Raw genomic sequence first — 18795 nt, forward strand, 5'->3', positions numbered from 1 at the left:
TGCAGCAACCAGGGAGGAGGATGAGGAGGAGCCGCAGACCAGTACCAACTGATCCACAGACCGGTCCCCGGACCAGGGATTGGGGACAGCTGCTCCATAAGATCGCTTTTTGATGGCTTTGTGACATATTTCCTTTGGAAATGAAAATACTGTGAGAGACAATTCAGACTTCATCATAACCACTAGTCAGGAAAGTCATTTTCCAGAAGTTTTAGAAAGAAGTTCAATTTGCCAGAGGAAAGTGAGTGGTGGAGGTTGTGGAGAAGAATATGTGTGTGTGTGTGGGGGGGGGAGCTGTAAGGGCCTGTGAGGCAGAATATCATTTCCCCTTTCCTGCTACTTTTCCCTGAAGGTGCTCATAGTCTTTTTCTCCTTTACCCGCTGCCATCTGACGTTCTACCCAGCAGATAACTTATATTTATCTGTCCCCTTGGCTCCTGCTTTCCCTCCTTTGCTCTCTTAGCAGACTTTCCCTGGGAAAACTCTGGCCTGGTTGGACAGTGTCAGCCACTGGTCTGTTGTGTGGTAGGGAACCTGCAAGGACATTGGTGCACCTCACATTCTTCTTTATCTCACTACCCATGCTGTTTTTTCTTTCCCTCCTCTTGGCAACCCCCATATCCTCACGTCTCCTTGCTTCTTTCTTTCCTAGCAACTTACCTCCCATCTTCAGTTATATTTCCTGTTTCCATATTTCATTTATATCTTGCCTTTCTCACAATTGTGATGCAAAGCAACTTATATAATTCTCATCATGTGAGGTGTGTTAAGTTGAGAGTGACTGGCCCAAGGTCATCCAGAAAGAGTAGGGAGTTTATCCTAATTGTCCCAGACTACTGTCCAGCATTCTAACCAATATACCATACTGAGGTGATTGTGGTTGAACAATAGCAAGTAGACAGGCCTGGGGGAGTATCCAGTTGTTTGGTCGTTGCTGCTCGACTTGGCTCAAATGAGTCCCCCCTCAAAGCCTATGCCTTGTTCCTATGTATTTTACTGGTGGAAATCAACCCCTGTGTTGTTGTTTAGTATTAATTCTTAATTTTTAAAGCTATTATTTGGGAGTTTCTTAACATCCTTAAAAAAAAACAGATTTCCAATGTTTTTTCAAACTTCGGGCATTTCTCAGACTGGTACAATAATCTGTCTTTTTGTTCCAGTCTATGGATTCAAGTATCCATAGCTTTGGCCCTTTCGAGAATTAGATCTTTTGATGATTTTCACCATGAACAGACCTTCCACCTAGGCCTTATGAACTTGGAATTCCAGGTCTGATGTAAAGATTAATAACAGGAGGCCTTTTAGGGATCTCTCAGACTCATTCTAATGTTCTAGCCGCTCTTTTATTATCCCAAATGTCCATAACTATCAGCTATTTTTTCACCCTGCCATTTGTTCGCAATATGGTGCTGTAATTGAGTTCATATTTTTCACCCAACCTTTCAGCTGTAATTAATATTTTATTATATCAGATTTTATCACTAAATAGTCTAGCAGTAGGGTATTGAGCTGCATATACTTTAAAAAAGGCACTGATGACTTACTGATGCCAAGCCACTTCCTTGTAATGAGTTATGGTTGAAAGAACAGAAAATGCGTTTATGGTACCCAGCTAATATTCCAAAGCAATTTATGATTGATCTTATCTAGATCACAGCCAGACCAAGAGAAATTAAGGTTACAAAAATAGAATATTCATCACGGTAGCTATGATATCCGGGATGCATGGCATAGGACAAAAAAAGAAGTCTGTACAAGACCCGTTATCTCTTTTTCATTATTTCATTTTATGAACAAAATCTGGTTAGGTCAAATGTGCTTTGTGCTTTGGTCCATAAATGATATGACAAATGTGTAGTTTCCTTATGTTCAGCTGTAGGCTTGTATAACTTGCACAATGAAGGATAATGCATTCTATTATGTCTCAATATCATGCTTCTTTTTAAAAAATGAATTAGACTACTTTTCATCAAGGAAAATAGCCTTGAATATAATATCTTTTTAGGATATTGATCCATAAGAACTGGGGAGTGTTAGAGATTTCATTCATAACAAGTTTGAAAATTGATTTCCTTATAAATCTACCTATTATAAAGAATGGATTATATGCAACTGCTGGGTCAGAATGAGAAGAGGAACAAATTTCTTTTTTTACTGCATTCTTATAATAGGTATGATGTGGGCTGGTAAGTATGGAAGGTGTTTGGGGATTGCCTTCCAGAAAAACGTTATGTCCCAACTCTGAATTCTCAGGTTTCATTTTAAAAATTAATTCTATCCCATTATACAGGGAAATGTGCATGCTGTTTTAGACCTGATTGCCTGGAGGCATAGATCACTCCTTGAGTTATGAGTGCCATTCTTCTTTGGGGGCTTTGAGAGGCACAGACACTCAACGGCCATCTCTGGTCTCTGCCTAGCAGAGCCTTGCTCTTCTGAGACCACCTGACTACCAGAGGAGTGCCTTACTTTTCTCTGGGCATCCATGCTGTTACCAGCTGGTTGATGAGAGTATTTTCCACTGCGAAGGCTAGCCCTCCTAGCTCTCCATCTATATAGCTGTTGGCAAGTTTGATCTAGAGCTCATGTCTAGGCTTCACAGGGGCAAAATGCTGCACTTGTGGACTCCCAGAGTTCCAGCAATCTGTTGATCAACAGCTTCCCTTCCCCTGGCACCCTTTTAGTGTTTATCATGGTTTTGAAGGACAAACTTCCAACTTTCAAATCCAATAAGAAATTAATTTAAAAGAAGATGGATACATACTGTGCACAACAAGGGATCAAGCAAGATTACAAAGTTAAAGTACATACATGAGTAATAGGGTTGTGAGTGTCCTGCATAGTGTAGGATAGCGATCCCCAACCTGTGGGCTGCGGACCACATGTGGTCTGTTGACTAACTGGAGGTGGGCCGCAAAGGACGCCTCCCCCCCTTGGCCCTTTACTTCATCCACGATCCGGCAGGCGCACATGGGACTATCTCGTTGCAGAGAAACAAGCTCAGGGTTCCCATTGATTTGTCATTGTCATGAGTTAAAATTTCCACAAAAATAAAATGTTTCTTATGTTCATTGTTGTGTGTCTGTATCTTATTTTGAAGAGATGTTTAAACATTACCATAGCGACCAGAGTCAGAGAGCGTTAGGGCAGTGGACGTCAGTAAAATTGTCAAGTGTTGAGTGGTCCCCGGTGATAAAAAGGGTGGGGGACCACTGGTGTAGGAGGTTGGACTAGATGACCCAGGAGATCTCTTCCAATTCTCTGATTCTAGTACTCTGTCCCTTGGCTAAACATACCTTAACTGTTGGTATTCTAGGGCAGGGGTAGTCAACCTGTGGTGCTCCAGATGTCCATGGACTACAATTCCCATGAGCCCCTGGCAGGGGTTCATGGGAATTGTAGTCCATGGACATCTGGAGCACCACAGGTTGACTACCCCTGTTCTAGGGTACGCTTGATCAGTTGTCCATTACCCTGAGTCCTTATGATGATTGCAGCTATTGAGGTGTAGCCCAGGTATGAGAGCTCCGTCCTCTAAATCAGGGGTAGTCAATCTGTGGTCCTCCAGATGTTAATGGACTACAATTCCCATGAGCCCCTGCCAGTAGTTGCAACCACTGGCAGGGGCTCATGGGAATTGTAGTTCATGAACATCTGTAGGACCACAGTTTGACTACTCCTGCTCTAAATTATCCCCAGAATGAGTTATCCCCAAAATGGCCTTGTTCCGTTTATGTCCAAAGAATGTATTACTTCTCTCTGTTCATCCTTCTGTGAGTCAGACATCCTTTTCCTGTCCTGAGGAAGAGATAACATTGAGTCTTTGGTATCCCTAAGTCCTAGGTGACACATTATTGCCAGGATGTGATACGGCCTTTTGATTGTGCTCACCTGGCTAGAAACCTTTGCATAACTAAGCCCCATAACTGAATGCTTAAGATTGCCATTGACAGAATGGGGTGCTCGAGAGCTTTCCTCTTTCCTGTACTTGTAGCAACAAAAAGAACTCTTGTATCGCCTGTCCTCATTATGGAGCCTAAGAATCAGGGAGTCTGTTATGCCAGCCAGGAACTCTCTTCTCAGTTCTTCACAGGATTCCATCATACATCACAAGGCCCAATGCATGCTTCCCCAGACTTCAGTGTCTGCTGCAGTCCTCCAGCTCTCATCCCTGCTCAGTTGATTTCCTAGGCTTCATAGAGTCAGAGATCCTCAAACTTTTCTGCTTCTCTTGCAAGATTTTGCTCTAAGTTCCCCAATCATAGGAGCAGATTCCTTAACTACCCTTGACTCCTTACTGCAAGCTCTGGGGCTTGCCTATTTGCTCTGTCCTGGTGGTTCCTCTGCCTTCTTTTTGTCATTTTGACACTAAATCTCTCATGCCTTTTTTTCTTTCTTTATGACACTGACTGCTTTAGCTGCAGGCCTCCTCTGTCCACACTGCTCCCATCTTGTTCCTGAGCTCTCTTGCATCGCCACCACCTTCTACAGCCTCTCAACCGCCTCCTCTCTGGATCTCCCCCCCCCCCATCAATACTATTGGCCTTCTTGAAAAGCCCCAATGGCCCACATAGATCTTGCTCTCCCTCCTATGACTGCTCTATCCTGGTGTGGGCATTTTTAACCCTGTTCAAGCCATCAGAAAGCCCCAGCTGTTGGCTGGGCTCCACCTGTCAGTCACATCTTGAAATTAATTTGGGAGTTTTGCTACCCTGAAGCTTTTAATAGCATTATGTAGCCCAAAGTGGAGTGGAACACATCTAGGAAGAAATCTATGGGAGGCTAGAGTTGGATCTGTTAACCCCCTTCTGTCCAAATTATTTAGCATCTATCTTCCTGACCTTTTGCTTGTTTCTTGTTTTTTCTTTAATGATCACAATAAGGGAAATTACTGAGCATTTGGGGGGCTGCTTCCTCCATTTAGTGGGTACTTTGCCTCAGGAGTAAATGGGGCCACAGCAGGAGGTACAGATAGTTAGGAAATCAGCCCTGGCACACACAGCCTCAGGATCATCAGGCACAGTAGAGGATACTTGCCTCCTTGGTCCACCAATGCCACAACCCAACCAGTGCCAAATCAGTTAACATGGCCAAAGATAGGTATAGCTAAGGAGATGACCTGGCCCTCTAGGTGGTAGGGGCTGTTTACCTACAACTGGTTGTGAGCAAGAACTCCAGGTTCAGGAGGCCATGGTGGGCCAGTTGAGATGGTTATGGGAGGTAGACCCATAAGCACTCGATGTTTGCTGACGAAAGAGAAAGAACAGGGCATATGGAGCCTGTGAAGAGCTATTGAAACTCTTAGCACACAAAACCAAGGAGTTATCTCCTGTTAGCTCTTGAGATCCAAATTCTGACAGAGATCATATCCCAAGCCAAGGCCAAGAGAGCAGAGGTAGGTCCAGAGAGCTAATGTCTGGAAATCTCCTCCTGTCTGAAAACTGAGGTCTTAGGGAAAGCAAGATGGAAGCTTGCAGCATGTTTACCTGGAGGATATTAGGCCTAGCACATATAGCCAGCAGCTGAGTCATGCAGAAGGCAACACCGGATCTGGCATAAAGGAATCAATGCCCAGTTTGACTCTGCGTTAATCATTAATTGCCAATCACCTTGCTGTAATTTGCCTATATCAGTGGTTCTCAGCCTTCCTAATGCCATGACCCTTTAATACAGTTTCTCATGTTGTGGTGACCCCCAACCATAAAATTATGCAAGTGTTCTTTCACAGAAATTAAACTGCAACTGACCAATGGCATGAAGATCCATTGTTCATGATTGTATATAAATTGTTTTTTTCCAGGGATTCTTAGTTCAGTTCTGCCTTTCGTCCCACCATGCCGATCTCGTTCTTTTCCGCTGCTCCAGACAGATGAACGCTCTATCTTGACCTACCCCGCAAGACTGTTGTATGGATGGCACTCCCCAACGGCCAAGCTGCTCACCCTGCTGTGACCCCTGTTAAAGTGTCATTCGACCCCCATAGGGGTCCCAACCCCTCAGTTGAGAACCACTGGCCTATATGAAAGAGTGTATGCCTTTGACAATGTACAGGATGTCCTTTATTATGCACCAGTTAATAACCAATGTTAAGTTCCTGATCTTATATCCCCCCCACACACAAAAAATGTAAACATCTGTGATTAAGGTCCTGAATGAGCATCATACTCAGGCAGGGCTAAAGTCCAGAATCTGTCATGATAGAAAAAGAAAAATTTTATGATGGAAGACCAAAGATCAAAGAGGATGTCCAGTTACCCATAAGCTGTATCACCTTTCACTATCTGAAATCAGGTGTTTGGGAGGACCTATGTCAATTAATACCAAGAATACTGCTACAATAACAACAAATATTCAGTAGGAACCTTCAAATTTACTAGGCTGCTGTTCAGGCCTAACAAGGTACACCCTTCTTAGCCCATTTATTTCAATGGATTTAGAAGGATGCAACTCTGATAAGGATTTCATTGTTAGACACTACTTAATTGCTGTCTTCTCCATCTTATTTTTCTCCATCCTGTGTTTTCAGTCCTGACCTGTCCATGGCATCTCTCGAAAGAAAAATGTAAAGAGCAATCTTAAGTAGGTCTACCTAGAATTCTATTTAGGTCTACTCAATGGGAGCTCACCTTGGATGGTTCAGGCTAGACTGATTGTGAAAACTAAGTAGGGTTAATCCTGGCTAGTATTTGGAGGTCTCAATGCAAACCACCTCTGAATATCTCTCCTGTGGGGATCCAGCTGTGATTTGACAGCACTTTCCACCATCACCTGCTCAATGGGGTTCACTCCCAGCAAAGTGTTCTTAGGACTGTGCTGCAAATCTGTAAAGATCTACTCGTATTATCACTTTTCCCTGGATAGTTGATGGTGTGCTGTATTGCAGATATGTCTTCCAGGATTGTACATACCTAGTTGTGATAACTATTGTGCATGAAACTGAAGGTTGGAGATGCTAATTAGCGCTAAAAAGTCGACATTGAATTATCTTTAGTGCATATCTAATGTAATGAAATAAATCTAACAGTTGTCAACAGTCAAGGACCTTTTTATGTATTAATCTGCAGTTTGCCCAAGAGAGCAGGAAATCCTTTTAACAGTACCTAACAGCTAGGGTTGGAAAATATCTGGAGACATTTTGGGTGGAACCAGGGACAGTAAGGAACCTCAATAAAGTATAATGCTATGGAGTTTTCCCCTGAAAGCAGCCATTTTCTCGATGGGAACTGATCTTTTTAGTCTGGAGATAACCTATAATTCCAGGTGGGACCTGGGGAGTGGCATCCTTACTAACAGTACCATGCATATAGCATGTCCTCACGTGTTATAATGTTCTTAAGAGAAATGCACCTGTAAGTGGGAAAGGGTTTCAGTAAGATAGGGGTCACAAAAGAGCAATGCCTACGGAAACCCTGCCAAACTCTTCTTCTTTTATATGTTTGTGCAGTAACTTGCCGATTAAAATGATCTACCCTCTGGCTGTAATAATCCTAGTTGATAAACATGTGTATACCATCAGACTGAAGTTGCGGGTTTATATAGTAGAACTTTCACCCATATAAAACATGAGTGTGTTAAGGAGAAGGTAAACTAAAACCATCATTCTTTGACTTTCCTGGGTGGACGGGCATTCAGCCACGTAAGCCTCTATCTGAGGCTGAAGTGGTATAGCACAGACAGAGGTTTACTGAGTGGGCCATAATCCGTGTTCTGCTGACGGGTATCTATATGTTTAGAAATAAGTGTAACCAGCAGAACAATTGTGCTGTATAAATAATAAGTGTAGAAAAGTGCAAAAGTCCAGTAATGCCTTAAAGACTAACAAAATTTGTGACGATATGTGCTTTCATGAGTCATGGGTCACTTCTCTATCTCATAACTGTTAGGGTCTATTACAATAAGCATTGATGATATATTTTCTCCTTAAAGCTGAAGTTTCCTGTAATTGTAATAGGCCATCTACTATGACTTCATTCCTCATTACATGGTCAGTAGAGTCTATACTCTGTTTTACTTTTAATTGCAGAATTGTAATCATTTTACAGACTACAGAAACATAAATTCATGTCTTACTTTATATTATAATAATAATGTGGGACATTGAAATACACTTTATTTTACTTAAAGCATTGCATTTAGGAAAGATATAGGGCACCTCTGAAGCTCTTCAGGCTACTTCAATCAAAATATCATATAAATAAACAAGCATCTTTCTTCCCTGAGGAAGAGAATAATTGGTCTCGCTCTCCTTGTAAATGCCCTTCTAGCAATATGCAGGATAAAACCTTCACCTTCCACTGATGATATACTCTTCTTTACAGGGAAACCATTGGGATTTCCTGTCTGTATGCATAGGAAAGCTAAGAAAAAGCTTTGCTTGGATCTCTTTTTGCCAGAAAATCCCCTTTGTAAATAGTGATTTTCAAATCTTTGAAAATATTCATTTGAAATAGTAGGATAGTCACAAAGAAGCTTAAGCTTAAAGGTTTCATGTTGAAAACTAGATGCCATCCTCCTGCCCTTCCCCCTGAACTGGGACTCTGAAAATAAATCTTATCGAAACCACTTGAGGGTTTGTATTGGGCTTATATCTCTAGAGGCTGAAATTAAGCCATCCTTTATCTCCTCCTCCTCTTCCTCTAAGACTACACGAGTATTTCTTCCCAGGTTTATTTGTGGACTGACTACCTGTAGTTAACTGTCAAGAAAATAATATTTGGGGCTCTTAGCTTCTGCTTGGCCTTCTATAGAGAGATTTATGCCTCCCTGAATTAAAATGAAGAGTATCGATTTCATTCCAAATACCTTACTGAATGATAAGGAATGGGGATGCAGCTCCTAGTAGCAGAGATTTCAAGAATGAAATCTTACATTACAAAATAATTCTTGTTCCAGGATCATCTGGTAAGGAATTCAGTTAAAGTTTTAGCCGGTATCATAAGGAGCTATGGAATCTTTCCACTTTTCCCCATCTAGAGTATACAAGCTGACTCTTTCAGTGAGGGTCTTGAAGAATGATCAAAGACCATTTTTTGTCACTTATACACTTCTGCTATAACCTGCTGAACTCCCCAAAATGCTACTTCTTGAAGACAAGGCATCCGTAGGAACTTTGTGGGGAGCAAAATGGAGCTAGACAGAGGAAAAAGATAATTAGCAAAAATTGGCCCTACATCTACTGGTAGAAAATGATCTTTGGATTCAATATAAATGTTTTATAACTTTCTCCTAACAGTTTTGATCTGTCTCAGGCTACACAAATTCCTCAACATTGAACAAATTGCAGTAAGGCATCCAGAGATTTCATCTGTGTTGTTACCAAAATCTGAATGATACTCAGCTGAATTTCTTGCACTTCTAGTGGATCTCAGGGAGGCTGTGAATATGGTAAACCAGTGCTTGGAAGCAGTTATGAGACAATGAGAGCTAACAAGCTGAGGCTGAATCCTGACAACCAGAGATGCTACTGGTGAGAGGAAGAATTGACCCAGAAACTGATATGTGTCCTATTTTGTATGGGGTTGCAATTAATCACCCCAGTCCAAAGGAGCAGGTTCATAGTTTGTAGATGTAGCTGGACTCTGTGGCTGAGAGAGCCCTGATATTCCTGCTTGGTCAGAACAGTTTTATCAGTGCCATGGCGAGCCGAAGATCACCCAGATGGCTGCATGTGGGGGAGTGCAGAATCGGACCCAGCATGCCAGATTAGAAGTCCACAATCCTAACCACTACAGCAAACTGGACACTACTGCACAGCAGTGGTTGGGCAATTGCATAATTAAAAAAAAAAAAACTTTGGACACCCCCACATGCACACACATCACAAGGGATGTTCCACCCTGATTTAGAAAAGTTTGTTTTTTTAATTGTAGCTGCAGAATAAATGCCCTACAGGAAAAAGAATTATGCATAAGGTGGGTAAGTATTCAATGTCAAGGATTAAAGGCTTATTGTTCTTAAAATTTGCAGTAATATATGGGGGCATAATGGGCCTATGACAGCACTCTCCCTTGAAACCTATTATTGAGGACATGTGCATAATAAAATAAACTTACTCAGCGAATATTTAAGTGTAGAGGGAGGGCAGATGTGTAGAAGAACCATGCCTAAACTGATACCAGTGCCTATGGATCAACTGCCAAGAAATTTAGAAGTAAGGTGAGCATGTGGAGAAGCCCTTATTGTTTTTACTTGTTCCTCCCTTTGGGGACCTTATTGGGTGGAAAGGAAGTATAAAATGTCAAACAGCTCATGTTGTTACCTTAAATGAATGAGGGAACAAGAGGGTTTCTATGGGAACTTAGAAAAGGGAAAAGATACTACTTGGGACCGGGGGGGGGGGGGGATCTGCATTATGAAAAAGTTGAAAAAACCCACTAAAAATGGGTTCTTATATCTAAGGCGACCAGATTTTAACATTGGTTAAGCGGGACACCATTGACCGGGGGGGGGGGGTCTTGATTTGGTCTGTATGGAGCAACAAAAAGTTTCATAGAACGCAAAAATAGTATTGTAATATATATTTTTTAATTTCAACATAAGTACAATTTGCCAGGTACCTCCAGATGCCCCTCCAAAAGTGGGACAATCTGGTCACCTTACTTATATCTCAATTTCACATGTGAGAGTGGTTTTGTGCTGTGTATGATTTTTGGTTTGCATTGTAAACACTGGCCAGCGTGCCTTCAGCGTGTTATCACCAGGGCTTCTGAAACTTGGTAAACTCCCATTTTTCCGGTGTCACAGTGCTGAAGGCACTTCTTTTGTAAAGCAGAGATGTCAGTGTGTTTTTGGTCTCCTCCCCTTTTCTGCTTGCAGTCCTTTGTCTACCAATGGGAGCTCTGCCTTTGTCAGTGATCACATGAACATGCCATTTGCCCTGGCAACTGAGCCGTATGTAAATTAGTAGAAATTACCCTGTGGTATTTATGGCAGTGGAAGTTCCTGAGCTATACCTTTGATCACTGACCATGAGGGGGGGGGCACAAGCCCCAAAAATGCAAATTCAAAGGGGGAGGCAAGCTAGGATTAAGAGAAGTCATAGAGCACAGCCATAGTTTAAAAGGAGGGGGAAGGCACAGCTGTAGAGTAGAAATGCTCAAAATTTAAAGGGACAAAACCTGCCTTTACTAGATTTGTTTTGTAGCACCTAAGTGACAGGACCCAAACAGAAATATTTATATGGAATTACAGAAATATTTATATGGAAATTGTGCCAGAATCTGACGAAGAGTGCTTGCACTCGAAAGCTCACGCCTAGAATAAATCTTTGTTGGTCTTAAAGGTGCTACTGGACTCTGATTTTATTGTGCTACTTCAGACCAACTGGGCTACTCATTTGAATCTAATCAAATCATCAGTAAAACTTTTGAACATCATATGTAACCCATGCTTAAATACAAGAAAGGTCGTATTTTTGTATAACTAAAATAATAATACTATAAATTACCTTCTTGCCAGGCTCTTCTCTGTGTCTACCCAGGTTCAGAATTACAATAGAGTGTTTTTGGGAGGTGGTACGTGTCCTTGGAGCTCTTTTCTCATACATATGTGTCTCGCAACTAGTCTTTCTATTTTTGGATAGAATATAAAAACATTCCCTTTCCCATGCTTTAATTGTTTTATCATCTCTTGGTTTACTCGGGGTTGAATTCAAAAGACCAGATCCAGACTCAATTTTTCCACCAATCAAATTGAGCTTTCCTGCTCCTTTCCCATTCTCACTGAAGTCCACCGAACTCTGTGAAATGCTGCTCCTGCAGTATAGGAGGCCCTGAGAAATGGTATGTGATGGGTCCACAGCATGAAGGGTGGATTTATGGGAACTTCCAATTTAATCTGGATCCAGTCTCTGGCCTTCTTTGCAGCTGAGGAAGCCTGACATCAGAGGAAACATTCCTCTATTAAGGAAGACTCTTACTTGGTAGAAGAAAGAAACTTTTGATCCAACAATTTTAATATTTTTATTGTCACCTTTATCCTGTTATTCGTTAATATGTTCAGGTTGTTGATTTGAAGAGTCTTATTATTTATTATTATATTTATTATTTAAGTTTTACAGTAGACTGCGAATGATTTTAGATTCACATTTGTATTATTCTGACTCTTCCTTTTAAAAGCTTTCCGGAAGCAACTTTAAAAGTTTGCAGAATAAATGAATTAATTATGCCTAAAAATTATATTCCTCCTATATTATATTAACTACTGTAATATCAGACAAATGGACAATATATCTTACATGGCAGAGTAATATAAAGATTTAGTTTAATGTTTGCTGTTTTGTCCAGCTTCGACCTAATGATTTCTTTCTAGCTATATTCTCTTTTCTGTATTACCAGTAAGCATTGCCAACAGTGAGATTTAAAGAAAGGTTTTAGCTTATGGCCGTGATCCGTGTGATCTTATAAATTTCATTAGCCAAGATGATCTCATTTATACAAATTTAAAACCTATAACTCATAAAATGCTGTCGGGTTACCATTGACCCAGGTGCTTATAATGTGTTAATTTACATCAGAGACACAGTCCTATATGAAATAGGGCAGTAGACAGGATTTAGCCATTTTTCATTATCACTTGGACTTTGATAAAGGGGAACAGAAAAGTGCTTTGTGACCTTTCAGTGCTTAAATTATTAAAGAGCAAATAGATTTGAGGTCTGGTTGCCCACAAATCTAATTTGTCTTTTAGAATAAAGATGAAAAGACATTTTGGGTCTGAAATTGCTCTAGTCAACTTGGACTTTCTTTAACATATTGAGGATGAATTCAGACATTTAGAATGCACTGTAATGGAGTGTTGTGCATAGTATAGTATAGAACTGATCAGAGGAAAAATAGACTGGAACAGCAATTTTAATTCTGAAATATAGGCATCCATCTATAATGTATGTAAGTAGAAAAATGATTAAAATTACCCTTCAGTCAGTTTGTGAAAATAAAACATATTCTTATGCCTATAGCTTGTTGTTTTCATTTTTAGAAATTGTACATATTTGCTTAGATCCACCGGAGATTTCAATGGATGAAAGAATTTCTGCCCATTGGGCAAGATTCCCCCCCCCCTTCCATTGCAGCCAACAGTGCTTACCAAAATGCTTTTCCATGTGGGTAGAACTCATTCTACTTGAGAATATATTCCTTTCTATTAAAGCCATAATTATGCTCTGTTGGTTATGGATTTTACCTAGAAACAGTACCAGGAGGTAAGCCCCATTCAACAGACTTGAGTAGGATTCTGAATGAACCTGCCTAGGAGGATACTGTTGAAAAATCTACGAGGAGTTTACTACAATCTATATTAGAATGGGGGACAGATAACCATTATACAAGCATGAAATTAATTTACTTTGAGATAGGTGGTGAAAACTGTAACAGGCACAGATTAAGTCAATTGAGCTGCAAATCAATTGTTAGAAGAAGAAAAAAACTCTGTAAAAGGGCTAAAAAGGAAGGAAGATCTAGCACTGCCATTTTGAAGGTGGCAATATGCTCTGCTGCCACCATATGGATTTCAACTGGAAACTCCTCCTATAGCTGGCTTGCTATTTTGCTTTCAAGTCAACACAAAGGAGGTTTTTCTTTGTTCCAGCTTAAAAGAGAAGGTCTCAGGAGTCCCATGAGTTATGTTAGCAAATAAAAGAATGTCATGTGTGAGCTGTTTGGTAAAAGCAGCCCATGGAGCGCTCTACCTGGGCAAAAATCCCCATGTGGAAACAGCCCAGGATTATTTTAGACTGCATTAAAGTCTTCTGCACAAACATGTGAACATTTAGAAAATGTTAATATTATTTCAGTTGCTCAGCACTCTTACAATCCCAAAATCAATTTCCTGTGGGATAGATTGCAGAATTTTTAAGGCAGAGTACTTTTATGTTACTGAAACACTGGTAGTTTTTGTTGCTCAGATTAGCAAAATATTCCTGTTTCAATATGTACCGTTCCTTGACAGTTGATTTAAGTTCCTGTAAGACTAAAATTAATGCATATGCTTTCTTTCAGCTTAGAAATTGATAACCATGTTAACTGAAATGTTGCTTCCAAAATACTTACTTGGGTCTCACCCTCTGCATCTGGAAAACTAAGAATATGTGATCAATTTATTTAAAAGTTGCATCTAAACAAGGATAATAACTTTTAGCAAAAACAAACAAACCCAAAAACAAACAAACAAAGAAAAAAAACCCTGTGGCCTCATGTATTCAGACACAAAAATTAGATTTATTTATGGTTTATTTTATGATAGCTAGAAGTGATATTTCTATCTATGACATATTTTTAAAATATATGATGAATATTATTATTGAAATGAAAGAACAAAGTTTGAGTTCTGTGGCACCTTTAAAACCAATAAAGTTTTATTCAAGGTTATAAGATTTTTTTTGGTGTGCTTCAGGTACACTGAAACATGACATCCTTAACTATTAAGGATGAGGCGGGGGGTCAGTTGCCAGAAAGGGCTAGTTAGTCAAGATGCATAGATAACTAGGTGATTATAGTCATGATTGGATTAAAGCAGTTGATGAGATTTTTGAATAACACTATGTTAGCATTCAAATATTTGCTATTCACAGATTTTACCAACCACTTTAATCCAATATCGAGTGTAATTTCCCAATTATTTATTAATCTAGACTCTAACTAGCCCTTCCTGGCAACTAATTCATCACCCATTCCCTACCTATATATATTGGTTGAGGACATCTTGTTTCATCTTGTGTTTGATGAAGTGTGCATGCACACAAAAGTTTATACTTCGAATAAAAGACACCACTGAACTGAAACTTTGTTCCATGGCTTCAGACCAACCGCTTGCCTGAAATTATTGAAATGAGTTATGATTTAAAACTTTCCATATAGGAAATTTAGGTTGCCAGTGAATCACATATTCCAGATAACAAAATTTTAATCCAGTCCAGAGAGTCTGCTAGTTCTCACTCAAATTACTTGGCCAAGTCTGAGCTGACTAGCTCCAACCAAAATCACTAGACTAGTGCACAGTCAACAATACTTCTGCTATATTTAGAAAGAAAAAAAGGACAAGTGTTATATGAGGGTAAATGTTAATATTTTGTTTTCTTTTATATTTTAAGTCTTATGTGTTTTGCTATAAATTCTTTATTACATGATTTTAAGACAGGTTTTGATCAGGTACCTGAATATAACCCAAATTTTTTATTCCTTCTTTCTTCTCCTCCCCTTTCTCCTTTTTAGTGTCTACCAAATAGTTGTTGAAGAAGAACGTCCCCGTAGAACAAAAAAAACAACTGAAATCCTGAAATGCTATCCAGTACCAATTCACTTCCAGAATGCTTCACTCTTGAATTCTCAGTATTATTTTGCAGCAGAGTTTCCAGCCAACAGTATTCAAATTGCTCAGCCTTTTACAATTGGTGACAACAAGACATACAGTGGCTTTTGGAATACACCTCTTCTCCCTCATAAAAGCTACAGTATTTATTTTCAAGCTGCTAGCAGAGCCAATGGGGTAAGTCTTAGGATGCTGGTAGTTTAAAGCAGTATCCATATGACCCATTATGCATGGGGGTTTTAGCGCACATTCGGGGTGGAATGGCAGCAACTAAAATCACCGATAATGCACAGTGCCAGCTGCAACCAGCCGCAGCTTCGGTGCATGCTGCCGAAAAAGCTGCGTTCGCGAAACACAGAAGAAAGCACAGCTTTCGGGTGACCGGGGCGCAACCAGAAGTGGCGCCGGGATCGCCGCGTGCATAATCGGTTACTCTGGGTTTTGCCGCCATCGCACCCCGCCCCGTGCATAACTGGTGTGCATCGCATCTTCCCCTCCACGTTTTCCATGTGACCCGAAATCGCATAGTGAGCCTATGTGAGCAGATCACAGTACTGTAATTTTGCATTCAAAAAGAAAATATCCTTATCCATGGTTCCTCTATATATTTGTGAAACAGCCTGGGGGGTGGAATGTGTTGGGCTGTCCAAGTTGGAATAGGGCTAACCAGGGGGCAGCCAGCAAAGACCTCCTTCTCCACCCCCCCTTTTTTTAGGAAGGGGATTTTATTATTGTGCCGCCATGCTGTGATATTTTTAAGTCCTTTAATGGGAGTTTTAATGGGGTTTTAAGACACTGTAAATCGAAATAATAATAATAATAATAATAATAATAAAAGCTGGCTGCACCCTGATTGGCCCTGCCCTTGCAGCTCCCACCATCCATATCTGGACTCTAGCCTCTTTGCTCTCAGATTCACCTGTGCCTGGAACCAGCAGCAGGTAAGGGGGGAGAGCCCTGGGCAAAAGGTCGTGGTGGAGGGCCTGCTAACTAGGGCCTCCAAGCCTGATGACTACCTGCTAAGGAGCTCTGTCCCGGCCCTGCTAAGGAGCTGGCCAGCCCCCACCTGCCCCACTTGATCCGCTGCGAGCTGTGGCCCAAAGCTACCTTAAGCTGCCTGGCCAAGGGAGGGGACCCTTTCAAGGCCCATTCTTAAGAATGGCCTTTGAAGCTAGTAAATAACATAATTCTATAAAATGACGCAACCAGAGGGGTGCTGGCAAACATTCCTTGTAAACTATCAGTCATTCTAATTCTTACTGGTGTTTTGAAATGTGTTTTGCTTTTATAGTATCAGTCTTCTTGGCTCCTTCAAATATGTTACAGTACTGCATGTCATCTTAAACATCTATTTTCATTTTTTATTGCCCTGGTTTAGACATGGAGTTCTGTTTTGTTGTCTCTCCAATAGGATAAGAGAAATAAGTTGCTTGAACCGAAGTGAAAGGTGTATAAAAGGCCCTTTGTTTGTCGATCACATTTCATCTAGCTGATTTTTCTAGGAAGGTTTTCCATTTCCTAGACATATCCAGCCAGAGTCCTTCAACTCCTAGCATGGTTTTGCTGCCTCCTTTGACAGTATGGAAATGTTTTCTGCCAAATACCATAATGGCCACTTCTTTTACAGCACACTGACAGTGCAGAAGTGTGAAGCATCATTGATTTTTGTTAGCTTTCCTAAAACATTGCTTGGAACTGTGTAGCCAACTGTTAAAAAGGGAAGGGGGGAGATATGGCAAGGTCAGTGTATTGTCAAATATGAAAAAAATGTGAATATATCATGTCTAATAACAGCCCATTCATCTTCTAGGTTAATGCTAAGTGAAGTATTGATGTTATGGGCCCATAACATTTCACTTCAGTTGTCTATAGCAAGGCAATGTCATTGAGGCACTACCTGAGAAAATTAAGGATGAGATCAGCCACTCAAAGTAGATCTTTTACTTTAGAATGTTGCAGGAGTGTTTTACTTTATTTCTTATAGATAACAAACCCACAAATCATATACTTTCTTTGTCTGACACAGGAAACAAAAATTGACTGCGTCCGAGTGGCTACTAAAGGTATGTTTCCTTGGCTTAAATCCATTGACCTTTTTCACATTGCTAATGTACTTAAATCTATTGACCTTTTTCACATTGCTAATATACATAAAATCCTCCTAAATCATAACTTTATTATTAATGTTTTAGCTTTCTATACAATCAACTTCTTTTCTTGATTGCTTTTGCATGGTTTCATTTTAAATATTTTAGCATATTTAAAGTACAGCATTATTTTTTAAAAAATTATGCAGCAGAGCAGCCAAAAATAGCACATTCTCTCATCTTTTGTACAAAAATTATGAAATACAGCTTTTTAAAGTGACTGTATTTTAATTGTTTTTATGAGAAAAATACAATAGCATTTTTAAATGGATGTTTCAGACCAACAATTTTTATTGCAAGTTCTGGAATGGTTCAAACTTGCTTCCTGTTGATCACTCTTGGTTAGAATGAAGTTGCTTTGGATTTCCTTTTGGAGACAAACAGGCAGAAGATTGGGAGCATGAGATTGGGAGATGAGATTCCTAGAGTCCTGATTACCATTATTTGTGGGCTTGGGACCATAAATCTGGACTAGTGGAATAAATTCTGTATGATGATTGTTCAGAAGCTTCCTCCAGCAAGATGTTCCCAAAGTGGGTGGTATGTACCCTGTGTGGGCAGCGGAAAGATCCAGGGGCTGGTGAGGAATTTGGGGGCAATAGTAGGGTGGTGAAAAATTGGGGGGGGGGCAGTGAGGAATTTGGAAGTCATAAGGGAGCAGTGAGGAATTTGGGGGCGTAGGGAAGAGCAGTCTGACTCTGCCTGCTGTGGTTACATTTTCCCAGCAAAATATATTCCAAGGTGGCTTGCCATTGCCTGCCTCTGGGTAGTACTGACCTTGGACTTCCTTGGTGGTCTCCCATCACAGTATTGACCAGGGCCAACACTGTTTATTTTCTGAAGAAAATGACAGCTGGGCTGGATAGGATCGTATTTCTGCTGAGCTCTTTTCCCTCCTCAGACTTGTCCTTCCCAGGCTCTATCCCAGATCTCTAGGAGTTTCTTAACACAGGTTGGCACCCCTTTCCCAAAAGTCTCTATTAGTGGAAGGCTGGAAAAGACTTCTCCTATTGACAGTGGGAATTTCCATTGCTTGCCTCTGTTTCTCCCCCTTCCCCTTTCTTTCCCCATCTGTCTTTTCCCCAGTGAGGACTACAAATTGGCTTTTAAAAATGACATTTATTTATTTATTTGAGTTTTATGCTACATGCAGTGGCTTGCATCATCATCACTTATTATAAAACAGTAAAAATCAGCATAAACAATACAAAATCCCCTCCTACTCTAACCCAACCCTCTAACCCACCTCCCTACCCCAACCTGCTGCAAAGTTGGTGCCTGTATGTATGTATGTATGTATGTATGTATGTATGTATGTATGTATGTATGTATGTATGTATGT

General features: G+C 40.4%; 1 protein-coding gene across 1 annotated transcript in view; it reads left to right on the forward strand.

The window, feature by feature from the left end:
• PTPRM (protein tyrosine phosphatase receptor type M) overlaps positions 1-18795 on the forward strand; it is a 525104-nt gene that overhangs the window by 307886 nt on the left and 198423 nt on the right. Inside the window, exons 12-13 of the mRNA XM_077352746.1 lie at positions 15210-15483; positions 17333-17369. Of these exons, the coding sequence (XP_077208861.1) occupies positions 15210-15483; positions 17333-17369 (311 nt within the window). The remainder of the gene's footprint in view (positions 1-15209; positions 15484-17332; positions 17370-18795) is intronic.

This window comes from Paroedura picta, chromosome 9, assembly GCF_049243985.1.
Source record: "Paroedura picta isolate Pp20150507F chromosome 9, Ppicta_v3.0, whole genome shotgun sequence".
NCBI classification, from domain to species: Eukaryota; Metazoa; Chordata; class Lepidosauria; order Squamata; family Gekkonidae; genus Paroedura; species Paroedura picta.